This window comes from Coturnix japonica, chromosome 15 (assembly GCF_054131305.1).
Source record: "Coturnix japonica strain WE chromosome 15, WE-NBRP24, whole genome shotgun sequence".
NCBI lineage: Eukaryota > Metazoa > Chordata > Aves > Galliformes > Phasianidae > Coturnix > Coturnix japonica.
The window spans coordinates 10,668,080-10,682,829 of NC_140677.1; the positions used below are offsets into that span (position 1 = coordinate 10,668,080).

The following is a 14,750-nucleotide window of genomic DNA, read 5'->3' on the forward strand; positions in this document are numbered from 1 at the left end:
GTCATTTTCTCTCAGTAGTCCATCCTCCTTTCTCTCCGACTTCTTCTCTCTCTTGTTTCTCCCTCCTTTCTCTCTCTTTTGCTTTTTCCCCCCTAGTGTCGGAACTTCTTTCTTTGATTCCCCCCCTCCACCTCCCACCCTTTATAGTGCTGTTATCTGTGATTTTGGCAAAGAGCACATTTATTGGGGAGGAATATCCCCATGGCAACGCAGCAGATGGTGACTTTTGATTAGCTTGGCTTTTTTTTTTTTCCCCCGACTGCCAAATCACAATCCGTCTTTGAAATTAAATCAGGCTGTGATAGCATCAGTTGTTCTGGAGAGGGGACGAGAGAGAAACAAGACTGAAGTATTACAGCGGGAGCCAGGATGTAATGCAAATTTGTGTTTTTTAACCCCAGCAATAAAACCCCCTGTTCATTCCGGGAGCAGAGGGAACCACAAGAGAGGGAATAATAAAACTTAAAAAAAATATAGGATTTTTTTTTTTTTTTAATGTTATCACCCCACATGGGCTCCTCACTCTGACCACAGTGGTGTGTTTGTAATGCTGATGTCACCGGAGCTGCTGGGCCTAATCCCGTGGCTGTTAAACACTGTTGAGAGTTTTCCTCTTGTCGTGGGTGGTGGGGACAGGCCTGGTTCTCAGCTGAGCCACTGGAACAACTATTTATTAATGGGGTGCGGCATCCCAAGTGGGAAGGAAAGCATTAGCAAGCAGCTCCTGGAGGGCAGTGGAGGAGGGAGGCAAGGGGAATTCAGGATAACATGGGGAAGTAGAGCAGCTGGAGAGGGCGGATGGCATCGGCGAGCCAAGATGTTGAGTGATCAAGGGCATGAGAAAGTGAGGAGCTGTCTGAAATGGCACCGGGGAGGTCTGAGCCTGGGGAAGGAAGGGTGCAAAGCTGTTGCCAGCCACGAAGAGAAAGTTACAGGGAAGATGGAAAAGCAGATACCAGAGTCAAACAGTAAGGAACTTTCTTGAACGCTTCAGAAGTGGGTGGTATTCAAGACCCATGAGCTCTTTTGCCTGTTGCCTTCTGGAGGGTGACCAAAGGTGAACGCAATTGAGTGCTAATCATAGCCAAAGATAAAGGAGGGCTTGAAAATGAAAGCTGCAGAGAGGAGATGACTAATGGCCCAGCCATTTCATGGGAACTGACGCGGTGTCTCGGGCTGCGAGTCGCCGGGCTGCTATCTCCAATTAGCCACGCAGGAGTTTAGGATGCGGTTGTCTGGTCTCAGTGCTGGCTCTTGTGGAGGAAGGGAGTTTAGTAGAAATGGCTAAAGGTAAATAAATGTCCACATCCAGTCTTGGAGGAGTTTGATCAGAAACAAAGTGCTTTTTCTGTCTGGGGGTACAGTGTGCACATTTCCTGGTACTGTGGAGAGCAACCACACATGAGCAAAAGATGCGTGTCCTGGAAGAGCTCTGATCTTAAGGTAGGATTTAAATCTGTGCCCTTCTGATCTGCAGAATCTCTGCATATATGGGATTGTCCTGTTAAGAGAAATAATTGAGTTCTTCCCGCTTCTTCCTGATAAGTACTCCATGCTCTCCTGCTTGCTAGGAGCTCTGGGCCACCACCACATCCCTCCCACTGCTTTTTCAGTCCAACCAGTGCCTTTTCCTGCTGTGCTGCAGGGGACTCTGCAGGCTGTGTTAAGTTCTTCCAGGATAAGCCTTCTGGCCAACAGATAAAATTTTGCTGCAGATGTTGCTTCTGCTGGAGAGCTCAGTTCAGGAATATTTTGTGTATGCCTTGCATTACATCTGATGTTCTTTGAGAAGCAGATAAGATTTGGGTGCAGCAGATAAGTCAGGTAGAGATGCTGCTGCACCTTAATTGCCAGGAGATATCTCAGGGACAGATCCTTCCTTGTGAGATGCAGGCTCAGGGGTGAGCTCCAGCCTGAAGGGCTCACGTGTTGGTGGAGAGCATGGGAGAAGTGTTTCATGAGCAGTGAGATCTCAGGGGATGTTCAACCCAAGATCCATTTTGTTTAGAAGCTAATCCTAGATTAGACAACAATTTGTGGATGCTGAGAATTGCTTCTTGCATTGGTCAGACAGCCACCACCCAAATGGCTGGACTTCTTGCCCCAGGCACCTTGCTAGTGAATATTTGCCCTCAAATCTCTTTCTCTTACCCATCCCCCATTGCCCTGCACAACTGCTCTGCAACCACGCTCTTTTCTTCCTCCCTGGCTGGCACCTGTAGGAACCACCCTGCCCCTGCTGATCTGTGGTAGTGTGCAAGAGGGCTGAGAGTCAGCGCTGCCCTACATCCTGCCCCTAGAGCCCATCCCATCAGCATGGCGTGCGTGTCCCCAGCGGTCCCAGCACGAGCCTGGCATCTGCAGGGCTGCGATCCAGGCTCGTGGAGCTGCACAAAACAAACCGGCTGTGACACCGCCGCAGCGCGCTCGAGCCTCTCCAGCTTGACACCGCATCATTATATATTGATGCCATGACACCAGCGCTCAAAATAGCATCAGGACAATTTGATTTCCTGCAGATCTCAGGATGGGGTCATAAAAACGGAGACTGTTCTGGAGAAATAGGATAGGGTGGAAATGTTTGTAGTGACATCACAGCCACTTCTATGCCAATGGCCTCCTACTGCTGCAAACATGTGATTGTGATTTTGTTGCACGCTCCATCAGAAGAGAGCCAGGCTGGCCAGGGAGGGAGGAGAAGGGACGGAAATATTCAGTTCTTGTATCTTGATTCAAATATCTGACAATAGCTTTGCAGCCCTGGGGTGCTGAGTGATCAGGAGTGGGGCCACAGAGCTGCCAGATCAGGGGGCTGCAGGATATAACTGGAGGCTGAATATGGGCCTTTGGCTTTGTGGTGGAGGATGCTGCACTGCATTGGGGTGCTTTATTGGAGAATTGGGTGGTCTCATGCTCAGTCTTCCCTACTGGTCCCCGTTTTGTCTAACGTCACTCTTCTTGGCAAGAACCATCTTCAGGACAGAAATATGGCTGCAAAAGCCACTGCACAGCTGTTGTCTTTAAGGGTTCCTGTTGTGGAGAAGATCTCAGTCCTGGAGCTTCACCCATAGAGCGCATAGAACAGCAGTGAGGGGATTTAAGTAGCTGGGGATAAGAGGAGGGAAGAAGGGCGAAAAGAGATGGGGAGAGGAGAGAAGAAGTCAGCCCAGGAGACAAAACCTTGCAGGAGAAAAACTCATTTGGTGACCCCACAAAAGGCTCTGATGACTGCAGAGCCCAGCTCAGAGCTGGGGGCACGGGAGAGTGAAGGGATCCAGCTAATGCACCCGTCCATCAGATTAGGCTGTCAGAAAACCCAACCACTTCCATCACTGTCTGAGGAGAGAGACTCACTCCCTGCTTAATGTGATCGCAGTCCTGTTGTTGCCACTCCAGGGAGAGGGGCCACCGCCACCGCAGTGTGCAGCAGGCTGTGAGTTTAAAATCCTATTAGGCAGAGACTAACAGTTGCAAAAAGAAAGCAGGTATCCCCTAGTGGGGATTTAAAGATGTTTAGACATAATTGGATTTTCCAAGCAGATGTCATTATTGTTAAACAGTTGCCCACTTGATATGTTCAAGTTGTTGGCTGTAATTGCTAAAATTAGCAGGTCTGCATAGAGCAAAGGTCAGTTGGTTAATATTGTGATTTAGTATTTTATGAAGTAATTCCAAATGCTTTTATGTATGTTTTTGTTTTTGCAGTCTAAGCCCACATTAAAGTAGTTGTGGGGCCTGCTAATAAAATAATGACTCAGCCTCTCCGAGCTGGCTGCTGGCTGGGTTTGAGCTGCCTCTGCTATGTGCTCTTCCCATTGCTCCAGCCCTTCAGCAGGAGACTGCAAACTGCCCCCATACGCTGTGTTGGAGCAGAGCTCGTTCTCAACGAGCCCATTACCAGCTGAGCGAAGGCTCTGCTGTCACAGCTTGTGGTCCTCCTCGTTGTGGATCAGCTGTGTGTGCAAGCTCACCAGGGAGAGTCCCAAAACATGGCTTTTTACAGGGACAATGCAGTCCTGGGAGAGCCTGTCCCTTGCACAAGCAAATGATTTCTTCCAAGGCTGTACTGGTTGAGAATTATTGTTGTAACACTAGTACAGCTCATTTCCACAGATGGTTCAGGCACTTTTGGCAAGTTTCGTGCTGTTGCAGCAATGTGGGCCATCACAAGTGCAGTCCAACCTGCTTTCATACCACCAGCCATTCATGGCTGTCTCTCTCTCTCTTTTTTTTCCCCCTTTCTTTTCTCAGTTTTTTAATCTCCACTCTTTTACTTGCAGGAAGTGCTGAGAGCTGCCGTATGCCCCACACTGCACAAGGAGCTGTGGAAGATCTGCATTCCTCCTGGACCCAGCGCTTACTGGGTGAGCAAACTGGGTCTTTTCCCAACCTATGTTCCCATAATCCACAGAGCAGGTTTTGGTGTGTGCAGCTGCCAGAGCTGCTACAGGAGCTCTCTGCTGCTGCAAGAGGTGATGGAAATATTCTGAGTGAGGGATGAAAAAAAGAAGAGCTCTCTCTTAGATGCTGTCTTAACTAGTGGTATAACAACCCAAGCAGGCTGGGTCTAGTTTAGGTGTAGATCAGCCTATTTTGATCACAGATCAAAACGTCTTGATGGACATGCACCAAAAAAATCAGATTAGGGACAAGCCTGAAGCAAAGTTTTAGCCCAGCAAGCTGAAAATGTTAGGGGCTGGGAATTCAACTCTGGTCCAGATTGCATGCTATTTTGATCAAAGACCATTTCAGTTTCCGATCCAAAATGTGCTTTTTTAATAAACCCTTGAACTTCCTCCTAAGTAACATCAGGTAAATGCAAATGGCCATCTCATGTAGTGAGCACAGAGAATATTGGTAGAAATACGTATTCGTGTTTGTCCTGCCCAAAATAATAATCTTTGTGCACCAAACCCACAAATTCTTTGCAATCCCCAGGGCTCCAGTGCCTGCAGGGCTCCTTCTGGCTCCCAAACCATGTAGGAGCAGAAGATGGGGATTTTACCACTGGCTGTCCCTAATCCCATCACTTCTGGCTTCCTTCTGCAAGCCCTTGGGCATCCATTTGCCTCTCAGTGTTGTGTCCTTTACTTCTGGGACAGGGACTCACAGGAACATAAAAGCCCTTAGCATAGCAAATTCAGTTTTGTTATGTTTCTTTTCCAAGCTGTGCATGGCATCAGTTTGCAAAAGGTGTGTTTTTCCTTTCAGAAGTAAAAGGTTTCTGTTAAGTAGCTGCAGTATTCTGGCTAATTTAACTCAGCGTTGGGAGGCCTTTATGTATATCACTGCTTTGCAGTCTCCTTCAAGGCACAGGAGCCTGTTATTCCCATTTCACTGCAGAGGAAACAGATGGGAAGACCTGCCCAAATGCAGGCAGCAATTGCAATCTGGATTAGAGTGAAAATGTCCCTGAAAACCAGTTCCACTCTCCAGGGAGACATGAGAGGGCAGGGCAAGCTGGGAAACTCAACGGGATGTAGTGTAGGACTGAAAATAAAGCGTGTGAGATTTTAAATGCCTAAGGTGATCTGGCCAAGCAAGAAACAAGGCTCTGTGGTTCATGTCAGCACAAGGGGAGGGCAAAAACATGGGGAGCGCGTTCCTCAGCTCAGTGGAGGACGAAAGCAGCATGCTGCCAGGCTGTGCAAGAAATGCATTGTGAGCTGGCTCTAGCAGCTGTGAGCAAGACAATGAGGATGGTAAAGCACCATCGAGCTCCCCACGTTCAGCTTTGCACAAAGAGGGAGCTAAATTCAGCCCCCTGGATTCTGTTTGCTCATGGTTTGAATTTAGCTGGCTTTGTCTGAACAACTCCAAGCAGAAAGGAGCCATAGGTTGTCCCAGTTTGAGAACCAAATTCACCTTCTTCCTGCTCGTTTTCAGCCCCCAAACTGTGCAGGGATCTCCAGATATAGTTTTCAGGGCATCTTAAAGGAATACCCTATTTTCTTTTATGGAACAGCTTTTTTTTTTCCCCTTTTTTTCCTCGCTTAAATCTCCCTTTGGTTTTCCCATGGCAGTCCCACTCCTCCAGGCTCTTCATCACCCCTGAACATCCCCTACTTTCTTGCGAGTGTACCAAAAATGTTTCAATGAATATATCTTGTATTCCGGTGCCCAAAGGCAGGACATTTTTCTCTCAGCCCCAGCACTGTGCATGACAGTCAGACAAGAGCCTTTATTCTTCTGGCCAGCAGGCTTAGATATTTTAAAAGGGTCAATTTCAGGGGGTGGAAAGAGTGCCTCCAGCTTGTCATAGAGCCCTTGTACCTGTTCATTAGCCATCCTTTTGCTGTACTAACTAATTTGGTCTCCAACAAACAAGCAAGGTAGCTCCTGTGTATATTTACTGTATATTTACTATGTGTTTCCAGAACAAACACTATATATAACCTTACATAGAAACAGTATAGTTCCTCTCCTTAGTTTAGCATAACTCCTTACCTCTACCTGCCAATAATTTGTTTTAGGCTATAGAGAAGCTGGCTTCAGTTGTGCCATGAACTCAGCTTTTATTAATACTGCTCACAGTGCTCACACTTGTTGAGCAGTGAGAGCATGTCCCACAGCTTGCAGGTGATATGTGTGCTGGGGGACATTACAGCTTCAGGTGCTCTTTTCCATTTATTGACACAGACCTCAGGCGGCCGTCTTCTTCAATTTCTATCTTCTCCTGCCCGTTTTCATTGATTTTCCTGGTGGTGATCCTCTTGCCATTGATCACTTCAGTAGAGGTTAAGACTGATCTGAAACTGCACGGCATGGATGTTTCCTCAGTGAAGGAGTAGAAAGTCTGCCCATTGTGACTGAATGAAGTAAATGGCATGAAGGACTGCATCAAGCCAGAAAACAAACTGGAGCTGCTTCCTCTTCCATTGTTTCTGATGTTGTTGAAGAGATCCGTCCCTCCAAATGCTTCCTTAAAGATATCTTTGGGGTCTCGGAAAACGTAAGCGATGTCAAAGCAGTTGTTATGGTCCCCCTTGGCACTTCTCCCTATATGGGATCGGGTCTCCTTGATAGATCTGTCATAGTCCGATCGTTTCTTAGGGTCAGACAAGGTTTTGTATGCCTCAGTGACAGCTTTGAATTTTTTTTCGGCTTCCTCCTTGTTGGCGAGATTCTTGTCAGGATGCCATTTTAGTGCCAGTCTGTGGTAGGATTTCTTAATGTCATCCTGGGAAGCGCTTCTTTGCAGTTCAAGGACTTTGTAATAATCCACCATCTCAGGAGTGAGCTGAGGCTGCTTGCAAGTTGCCTGGCACCTGTCTCTCACCACGGATATGAAGCCTGGAGATGTCCAGCACCCAGAGGCTCCTGGACACCCACTGCCACTGTGCTGCCTGGGGGAAGGCTCAGTTCATCGCTTGCTCTGTTTTGTCCTTCAGGAACACATGGGAAGCTGAGTCCAGTGCTACAAGGTTGTTCCTTTTGAAGCCTGATGTTCCCAGATCTTGAGATTGTGACCTCAGAGTGGGTACAGCCAATTGTTGCTCAGGCGATCAAACCACATTCTGGGGCGGTGTTGGTTGCCATTGGCCTTACATTGCCATTGGCCTTATGTTTTCAAATGCTGGTTGTGTACATGATGTAGTTGCCCAACATAGCTGTAATATCATAGCTCTGAGGTATGGCCTTGTCAGATAAGTTTTTGTATGTGCCTGCCCAAAAGTGCTATTCTGAGATACTGAGTACAGATCTATGTGCAGTCCAGAGAAGTGTAGTGTCATCAGGTCATGTTACTTCTATAGGACATATTACCCTGCAGCAGCAGCTATAGAAAAGCTGTTTGTAGTTCAGCCACTCACAGTTCAGGGAGAGCAGATAAGTTGGAGAAGGCTCAGGAAAGAGCCCTAAGATGTGATTAAGGGTTTGGAGAACATGCTCTGGAGTGAGATGCTCAGGGAAATTTCCTTGATATTAAGAGGAAGTTCAACAGCAGCTTCATCATATCCTTTAAGAACCTGCATGGAAACAGAGATTCAATGGTACAGTGGTTTTTGGACTCTTAGGAAGGTGGCACTAACAAGTTAAAACTCCAAATGTGTTGCATGTCCTATACAGTGAAGGTAGTGAATTACTAGAACCTCCTCATGTGTCCATTTTTAAACCCAAAGTGGACCTTTTACCTCAAATAATGATTAGATGACCATAATGTAAATTTATGCCCAAACCTAATGCCTCTACAAGAACTTAGCTCCCATGGAGCACCAAAATAAGTGCCCAGAATGAAGCTCATGAACAACCCTAGCTTCTTTTCTACTTGCTCTTTGGGATAGTTGGCCCAGGCACAATAGAGATACTGCATAAGCTCAATACTGACAAGTTCAGTCTGAGGAGCTGAACTCCCTGATCCAGTGTGAGGTTATCCTGCATCTGTTTCTGTTCCCTGGTTTTGTCATTCCTGTGGGAAATGCAATATCTTCACGGGGAATCATTGCATGAGGAAAGTCTCCAAGGAAGTGCCAACAATGAGAACTCAGCTGTCTGTAACCCTGTCATAAACACCTACTAATGGCAGTGTGGGTTGCAGATCACTGCCCTCATTTCCATTATCCCACACTTTGGGAAGGAGTAAACAGCTGATCATACCAAAGAGTGTATGCACAGCACATGAGCCCGCTGCTGTTCTAACACACATTGTAAGAGTGGAACAATGAAGCCAAGAGGAAGCCATGTCAGCCTGTAGAAAGCAGTATGGTAGGGAAGGGAAGAAAAGTGTTGGAGATGATGGCCACTGAGGAAGAGCTTTGTTGGGCTTGTTTCCTCTTTGGTCAGTGATGGTGCAGCACTATGGAGGTACTCACTGTATTCTGGCCCTGTGATAGAAGCTGCCATTAGGCAGTGCAGTCTGGTCCGGAGACTGACTGTACACTGGACTTGAGGATGATCCAAGCTTCCCACCCACAAGCCACCAAAAGGTGCAGCATTCTCCTGTCCTCTGCCACTGAGATCTCTCTGTAGATGCTTGGCAGAAGCTTCAGGAGCAAATGCTGTCTCTGCTTTCTGCTACCCAGAAGTGGAAATGGGATGAGAGAAACGGATGAAAGAGCCCCATTGGAAGGTACCAGGCTTGTTATCTGCTGCAGAGCATAGGGCTGCACATGGAAGGAAGGAGGTAGCCCTGCCTTGGACTGTCTCTTAGAAAAGCATCTCCTCCAGCACTTGCTTTCTCCGCAGAGTGCCTATCACAGACATGCTGGCACAGTGGATTATCTGTCCTGGATTTAGAGTGTCCTACCCATCTAAAACACAGGGAGTGTTTTTCTCCTGTCATCCTGCAGTGGGGATGCTCACTGCCTGTTTGTCTGCTGCCTGCAGCAGGCATCAGAGATTAGCAGCCATTCAACAGAGGCCACTGTTGTGAGCCAGAAGGGTTTGAGAGGAAGAAAGAAAGGGTCAAGAAGAGATGGGGAGAAAGGAAAATGGGAGAGGCATGCACACTTCAAGTAACTAGACCCAAACTAGCCTGGCAGCCCCATCCCTAGAAACCAAGGCTTTGAAATGAGAAATGTTTTTCGTATCTCAAATCTCAAGTACAAACAATAAAAACCAGCCCAGACTGTGTTCTTTGAAGAGAAAGTACGAGTGACCTGAACAGTGGTTATCAGCAGCGTCATTAAGATAAACCCTTAACATGATTTAAAGCATCCGAAACCGAAGGCAGCACTTTCAGATACTAACAAAATGGTCTGACATTGGGGATGGAAATCAATAGTAATCTGATGTCACTAAAAATACTCAAAAGTGTCCCATGGCTGATGGAGGTGAGATTAGTGTAAATATTTGTATTCTAATCAGTGGCACGCGAGGGCTGGAGGCGGCCTTTCTGTCTATTTAATTAATGGAGTGGCTTTTTAAAAGGATCCTAATCATATGTGATTGTATCTGCTTATCAACATTTTTGCTAATTAGATGATATGGAGGCAGTCACTCTGCTAATTCCCTCATCCAAACAGCATATCCTGCACAGATAAAGTACAGTCTCTTTTTAATAAGAAACAATCATGAGACAGACTAACCTTAATGGTGCTTATTATCCGAGGATCTTTGGGATTTTCTCTTTTACCCACCCCCTCCTTCCTTTTCCTTCAGTCTCTGCTTCAGTATGCCAGATGGATGCGGATGTGGCAGTCCTTGTCCCCTCGGCACCACCATGTCCCACTCTTCCCTCCCAGCCAAGGAGCAGTGATGGGTCAAGTGGGAGGTGAGGAGCACAACACAGGGCACTCAGGAGACAAGCGCCCCAAGATTTTGGTTCATGGACCACAGGTGACCCCAGATTTGTAGCCCCTAACACTGATCTTGCTCCTGGCATCCCCAAAATGTCCTGGTCCAGAAAGAAGTGAGCATCTCCGAGATGTGAAAACTTTCTTCTGTTGTTATTATCCCTTTTATTGTAGTTGATTCTATTATAAAGGGGTTTAGGGTCAAAGGGATTCTTGATAAGCATTTTCTCAGCATCCCCCTGATACCTTGACAAGTCTGGGTTCCTTTTATCTAAAACATGAGCCACAGACATTTGTTCCAAGTCCTTTGGCTATCTAAACAAACACACATCACACTTTGCCCCAGCACTCAAGCTGTCATCGGATGCCTCCCCTTAAGGCAACTGTGCTTGTCCCCTGCCTGCTTCCCAAGCCATGATCCCAAATACAACTACAGTTGAGCATGTGATCCTGACCTCCTGTTGGGTGGCAGAGCGGCCTGCTTGCCTTCAGCATGAGGATTAAAAATAAGTGGAAAATTTGTCCCCTCAGTGCAGAGGCTTGTGGTGGGATGGGAGATGGAAGATGGAGCTGGAGGAGGTCCTGGAGAGCTGCGTCTGGATCCAGTTTTCTGAGCCTTGAGGCCAAACCAAGGTTCAGGCAAGAAGGCACTCAGCTTCTGGGTGGTGACAAGGAACAGGACCTCCAAAGAAACACCATTTTTTTTAAGGTATGAAGCCAAAGAGAAGGCCTGGTCCTGCTTACTGGAGTCAAGGGACCTGGCATGTTTCTTATGTTAGATCATGCCCTGGGCAAGACCTTGCTCCAGTCTTGGAAAGCACAAACAGTGATGTAACTTCTCTCCATGGACTCTGATCCCAGGAGAATTCAGAGCACTCCAGTTTCACTGCCTGGGTCATCTCCATCTGTCATCTGCAACATCCTCACCCAGGCATGGCTCTGCTGAAGCTGTACTCAGCAATACAGTTGGCCGATCCTTCCTCTATTCCTGCTCTCTGGCACAGTCCTGAACCCTTCTTCCTCTCCATTCTACATACAGGGATTAATTCAATATTGACCGCTTTCCCAGAGTGCCGTCCCATTGCCAGTTCCGTGACTGAGGTCTACGACTTGACAAGATGAGGAACATCTGGGCCAAGGATTGCTCTGCAAGCGGTTGAGTCCCGGGGCTTAATGAGGCACTGCTTATCAGCAGAGCGTGCTTATCTGGAGCCCGCTGCCGGTGTACCTGCTCCAGCCCCATCGTGAGTGAACATGTTTTACCACCCAGTCGCAGGGAGCCGGCAGCGTGTGCGCGGTCAGGCAGCGCAGCTCAGTCAGTGCGTGGTAACTCGTGAAGCCGCAGCAACTTTATCACTTTACAACATCCATACATAGCCACAGCCTTGAATCTTCTCAGGGGAAGAAAGGATGATGAGTTACTGTCCTGGGATTTTTGCTCTGTCTCCAGTCAGTGGGAAGTGGTATGTGGAGCATTCATTTAATAAACCAGAGGGGAAAAGCTGTAGATCAGCTTCTCATTATTTCAGAGCTGGCTCACGCCATCGCTTGGGTTTGTGCCTGACAGTTCAGTGTGTTATTTGAGGCCACTGAAGCATTCTGCAGAAGTGATGCCACCCTCTTCTGAAAGCATGGGGCTCATGAAAGCAGGGAGGGCCTGCCTCCCTTAGTAGCTTTACCATTGCCAATTCCATCTCAATTTTAGGTTTGCAGAGGAGGTGCCCGCTTCAGAAACCACTTCCTGTCAATAGCCACCACTCCAGCAGGAAACCTGAAGATGGTTCTTCTGCTGAAGTAAAGCAGCTCTAGGGGAGTAAAAATGCACCCGTGAGGCTGGCTTGCAAGGGATGCCAAGGTCCAGACTCCTGCAATATTTGGATTGTTACGTGCATGTAGACCTGGTGCATGTCATTAAGGGGAAGCAGCACCCTCCTCTAGAAGGCAGGAGAGATCATAGGGGAACATGGCTAGCATTCATCCTCCAGTATTTGCTGATGTGTTGTAACTGCTTCTGGGAGTGGGGAACTGGAGTTGACCCCACAGTGAAGATGTCAGGAGACAAGTTTTGGTTCTGGTCCTGCCCGTGGACTCATAGACGAGGCTGACGGGAACAGTGAAATTTCCACACTGCCTCAGCAAAGGTTTAGTCCAAGTTTATTGCTGAGATTAAAAGTCTGGAGAATATAAATTGTAAATGTGATGACTTAAGAGCTCATAAATTCAGTATACAACCTCATTCCAGAGAGCCAGTGAGCAGTGCAGCCACGCTGCCTTGGGCTCACAAGCTGCCCTGTGCTCAAACCCAAGTTCTCTGAAGAATCCTTCTGGAGAAGGAAGGATGGTCACCCCTCCCTGGAGTCTATTGAAGCAGCATTACCTGTTTGAGCTGCCAGAGTAGGAAAGATTAATATTTCTATTAATCCACAGGTTCTTCCACCAGTTTTCTGCTTATACCACTCATGTCCCCCTTCATGGAACTGGGTGACCCCTGAGAGCAGAGGGATTAGAAGGGCTTTGTGGAGGAGTGGTGAACATGCCATGCTACTTTTGGGGTGAGTTGTGATGGGGTTTCCATAGCTGGGTTGTGATTGTCGTTGAGTTTGTCCAGTACAGATTTCCTTTAATAACTTACTTAGGTGTTGACACTTGGTCATTATGTCTTTTCCTTGTTTTTCCAAGAAAGATGGAGAATTAGCAACCATTTTGCCTCCAGGGATGCAGATTTTGAGCCTGCGAGCTGTAATGGGATCAGAGGTGAGGATGCAGTACTCAGTGCCAGCCTTACTATCCTTCTGGGAGCAGAGCTTGTGTCCACTGCGTGAGCCAGAAGAGACAGACAAAATCAAGTGAATTGGACAGCATGCAGTAAGTGTGGAGGGGATGGACTCAGTGCTCCTTCCCTGGCTGAAGTCAGTCTGGCAGTGTTTGGGTTTGGGACCTTCTCTTTTTGTTTTATTCCACTCAAACTTTTTCAGATACACCAAAAATATTCATCATCTCTCACTGCTTCAGTGCTGGTTTGTGTAACAAACAGCAACTGCTGTTTCCTGGGCCTCGGTTCTGAACGAGGAGCAGAAATAACATTTAACAGGCAAGAGCAGATGAGAAGGAGATAAAGAAATAAGGAGGGGGGGAGAGAGAGAAGGGAGGGAAGGGAGGAGGAATGCAGAGGTATGTGGCTGCATGTTGTGCTGTGTTTATGCACACAAACAGGCACTCTTATCGATACCCAGATGGGAGTGTGTCTGCATAGCTGTATCTCTGGAGGCAGCGGGTGCCCCTGGGCTGGGCAGCACGGCTGCAGCTGCCCCTTGGGATGCTGCCACGTTATCACATTGCAGCAGGCAACCCTTGATCCCCTACTCGTTGGGATCACAGCCTTTGAGCCCATGTGGGGCTCTCAGAGCCTCTCCCACAGCCTCCCTGGCTGGAAGGGCAAGAGGGATACAGATGTCACTTCCTGGGGAGCGGGAGCTGGCGTTGTCCCCATGCTTTGGTGGGACAACAGTGGGGTAAGCAGAGGACCTGGAGAGAGCACTCGCTTGGGTCAATGTGGGCAGTGTAGGATGGGCCGAAACAGTAATTTCACCCCATAAATTGGGCCGTCCAGGTGGATCTGTGTGCAGTATACTGGGGAGACAGCCATGAAGTCTCCCTTCTTATTTTCTCTGTGTTTTTAAAGAGGAGCAAAAAAACCAGCATTTTTACAACCTTCCTCCTACCTCCACTTACCAGCACCCAGTCACAGTGACCACTAATCTTATGTGGCTCATAACTGCAAATAGCTCAGGAACTAATTAATTTGACTGTGTCGCGGCTGCCTGCCTTTTTCACCAAAAATTAATTAAGGAAGAACACATTTCCCCTTCCCCTCCCTCCCCACTCCATTTTGTGGAGGGGAGATGGGGCAGCATGAACCAGCTCTGCGTTCCCAGGGCTCCCAGGGGTCGGGGCGCAGCGGAGTGGGATTAGCAAGGTGGAGAGATGCAGCTTCTGCCAACAGGAGCAGAGCTGCTCCCCAGGGGCACGCAGCGGTGGGAAAGCTTGATTGCCACATGCAGCCACGCAGCACCACGCTCCTCCCTCCCGCCTTCCCCGCTCCCCAAAGACCCCCATGAATTGTGTGTGTGTGCTGGGAGGGGATCGGCTGTTGGAGTGTTATTTATTTGCATGGGTAATGAGCCCCTCCAGAAGGGGCTGCGAGGGAGAGGCGGGTGGGAATTGCGGTGCTGCTTCCCTGCCAAGTGAGGATGGAGGTGTTGGTTATAAAGGAGTAAGCGCAGAATTCAGGAAGGTGAATTTTGTATTTTGTGGGAGACAAGGGTAGGAATTGGAATGGAGTCCAATGTGGATTTGGCAGCCTTGGCAGTAGGGCCCCTCTACCACCCTAAAAGCGCATTGAGAACAGTACTCCTTGACACAGATCTCCTCTCCACACTTGCTCTTCTGGCTCTGCTGCATCCCTGGATGCATTAAAGGCCAGGCTGGATGTGGCTCTGGGCAGCCTGGTTTGGTGGT

General features: G+C 48.1%; 2 protein-coding genes across 4 annotated transcripts in view; one reads left to right on the plus strand and one right to left on the minus strand.

Moving 5' to 3' along the window:
• Positions 1 to 14,750, plus strand: part of LOC116654014 (uncharacterized) — a 58,028-nt gene that overhangs the window by 4,819 nt on the left and 38,459 nt on the right. The window contains exons 4-6 of one of the 3 annotated variants that reach the window (XM_085516343.1): positions 4,281 to 4,364; positions 12,660 to 12,784; positions 12,916 to 12,986. In XM_085516343.1, coding sequence (XP_085372469.1) covers positions 4,281 to 4,364; positions 12,660 to 12,784; positions 12,916 to 12,986 — 280 coding nt within the window. Of the gene's footprint in view, positions 1 to 4,280; positions 4,365 to 10,959; positions 11,696 to 12,659; positions 12,785 to 12,911; positions 13,098 to 14,750 lie in introns of those variants that run through there. The other 2 variants (XM_085516346.1, XM_085516345.1) reach the window with 2 other exon arrangements.
• On the minus strand, positions 6,491 to 7,453 carry DNAJB8 (DnaJ heat shock protein family (Hsp40) member B8). Its single transcript, XM_015875396.3, has one exon. It carries the CDS (start codon positions 7,226 to 7,228, stop codon positions 6,602 to 6,604), a length of 627 nt encoding a protein of 208 aa, XP_015730882.2. The 5' UTR covers positions 7,229 to 7,453; the 3' UTR covers positions 6,491 to 6,601.

Bases quoted from the DNA above. Each gene is read 5' to 3' on its own strand.
- DNAJB8 (XM_015875396.3), bottom strand. From the start codon at position 7,228: ATGGTGGATTATTACAAAGTCCTTGAACTGCAAAGAAGCGCTTCCCAG.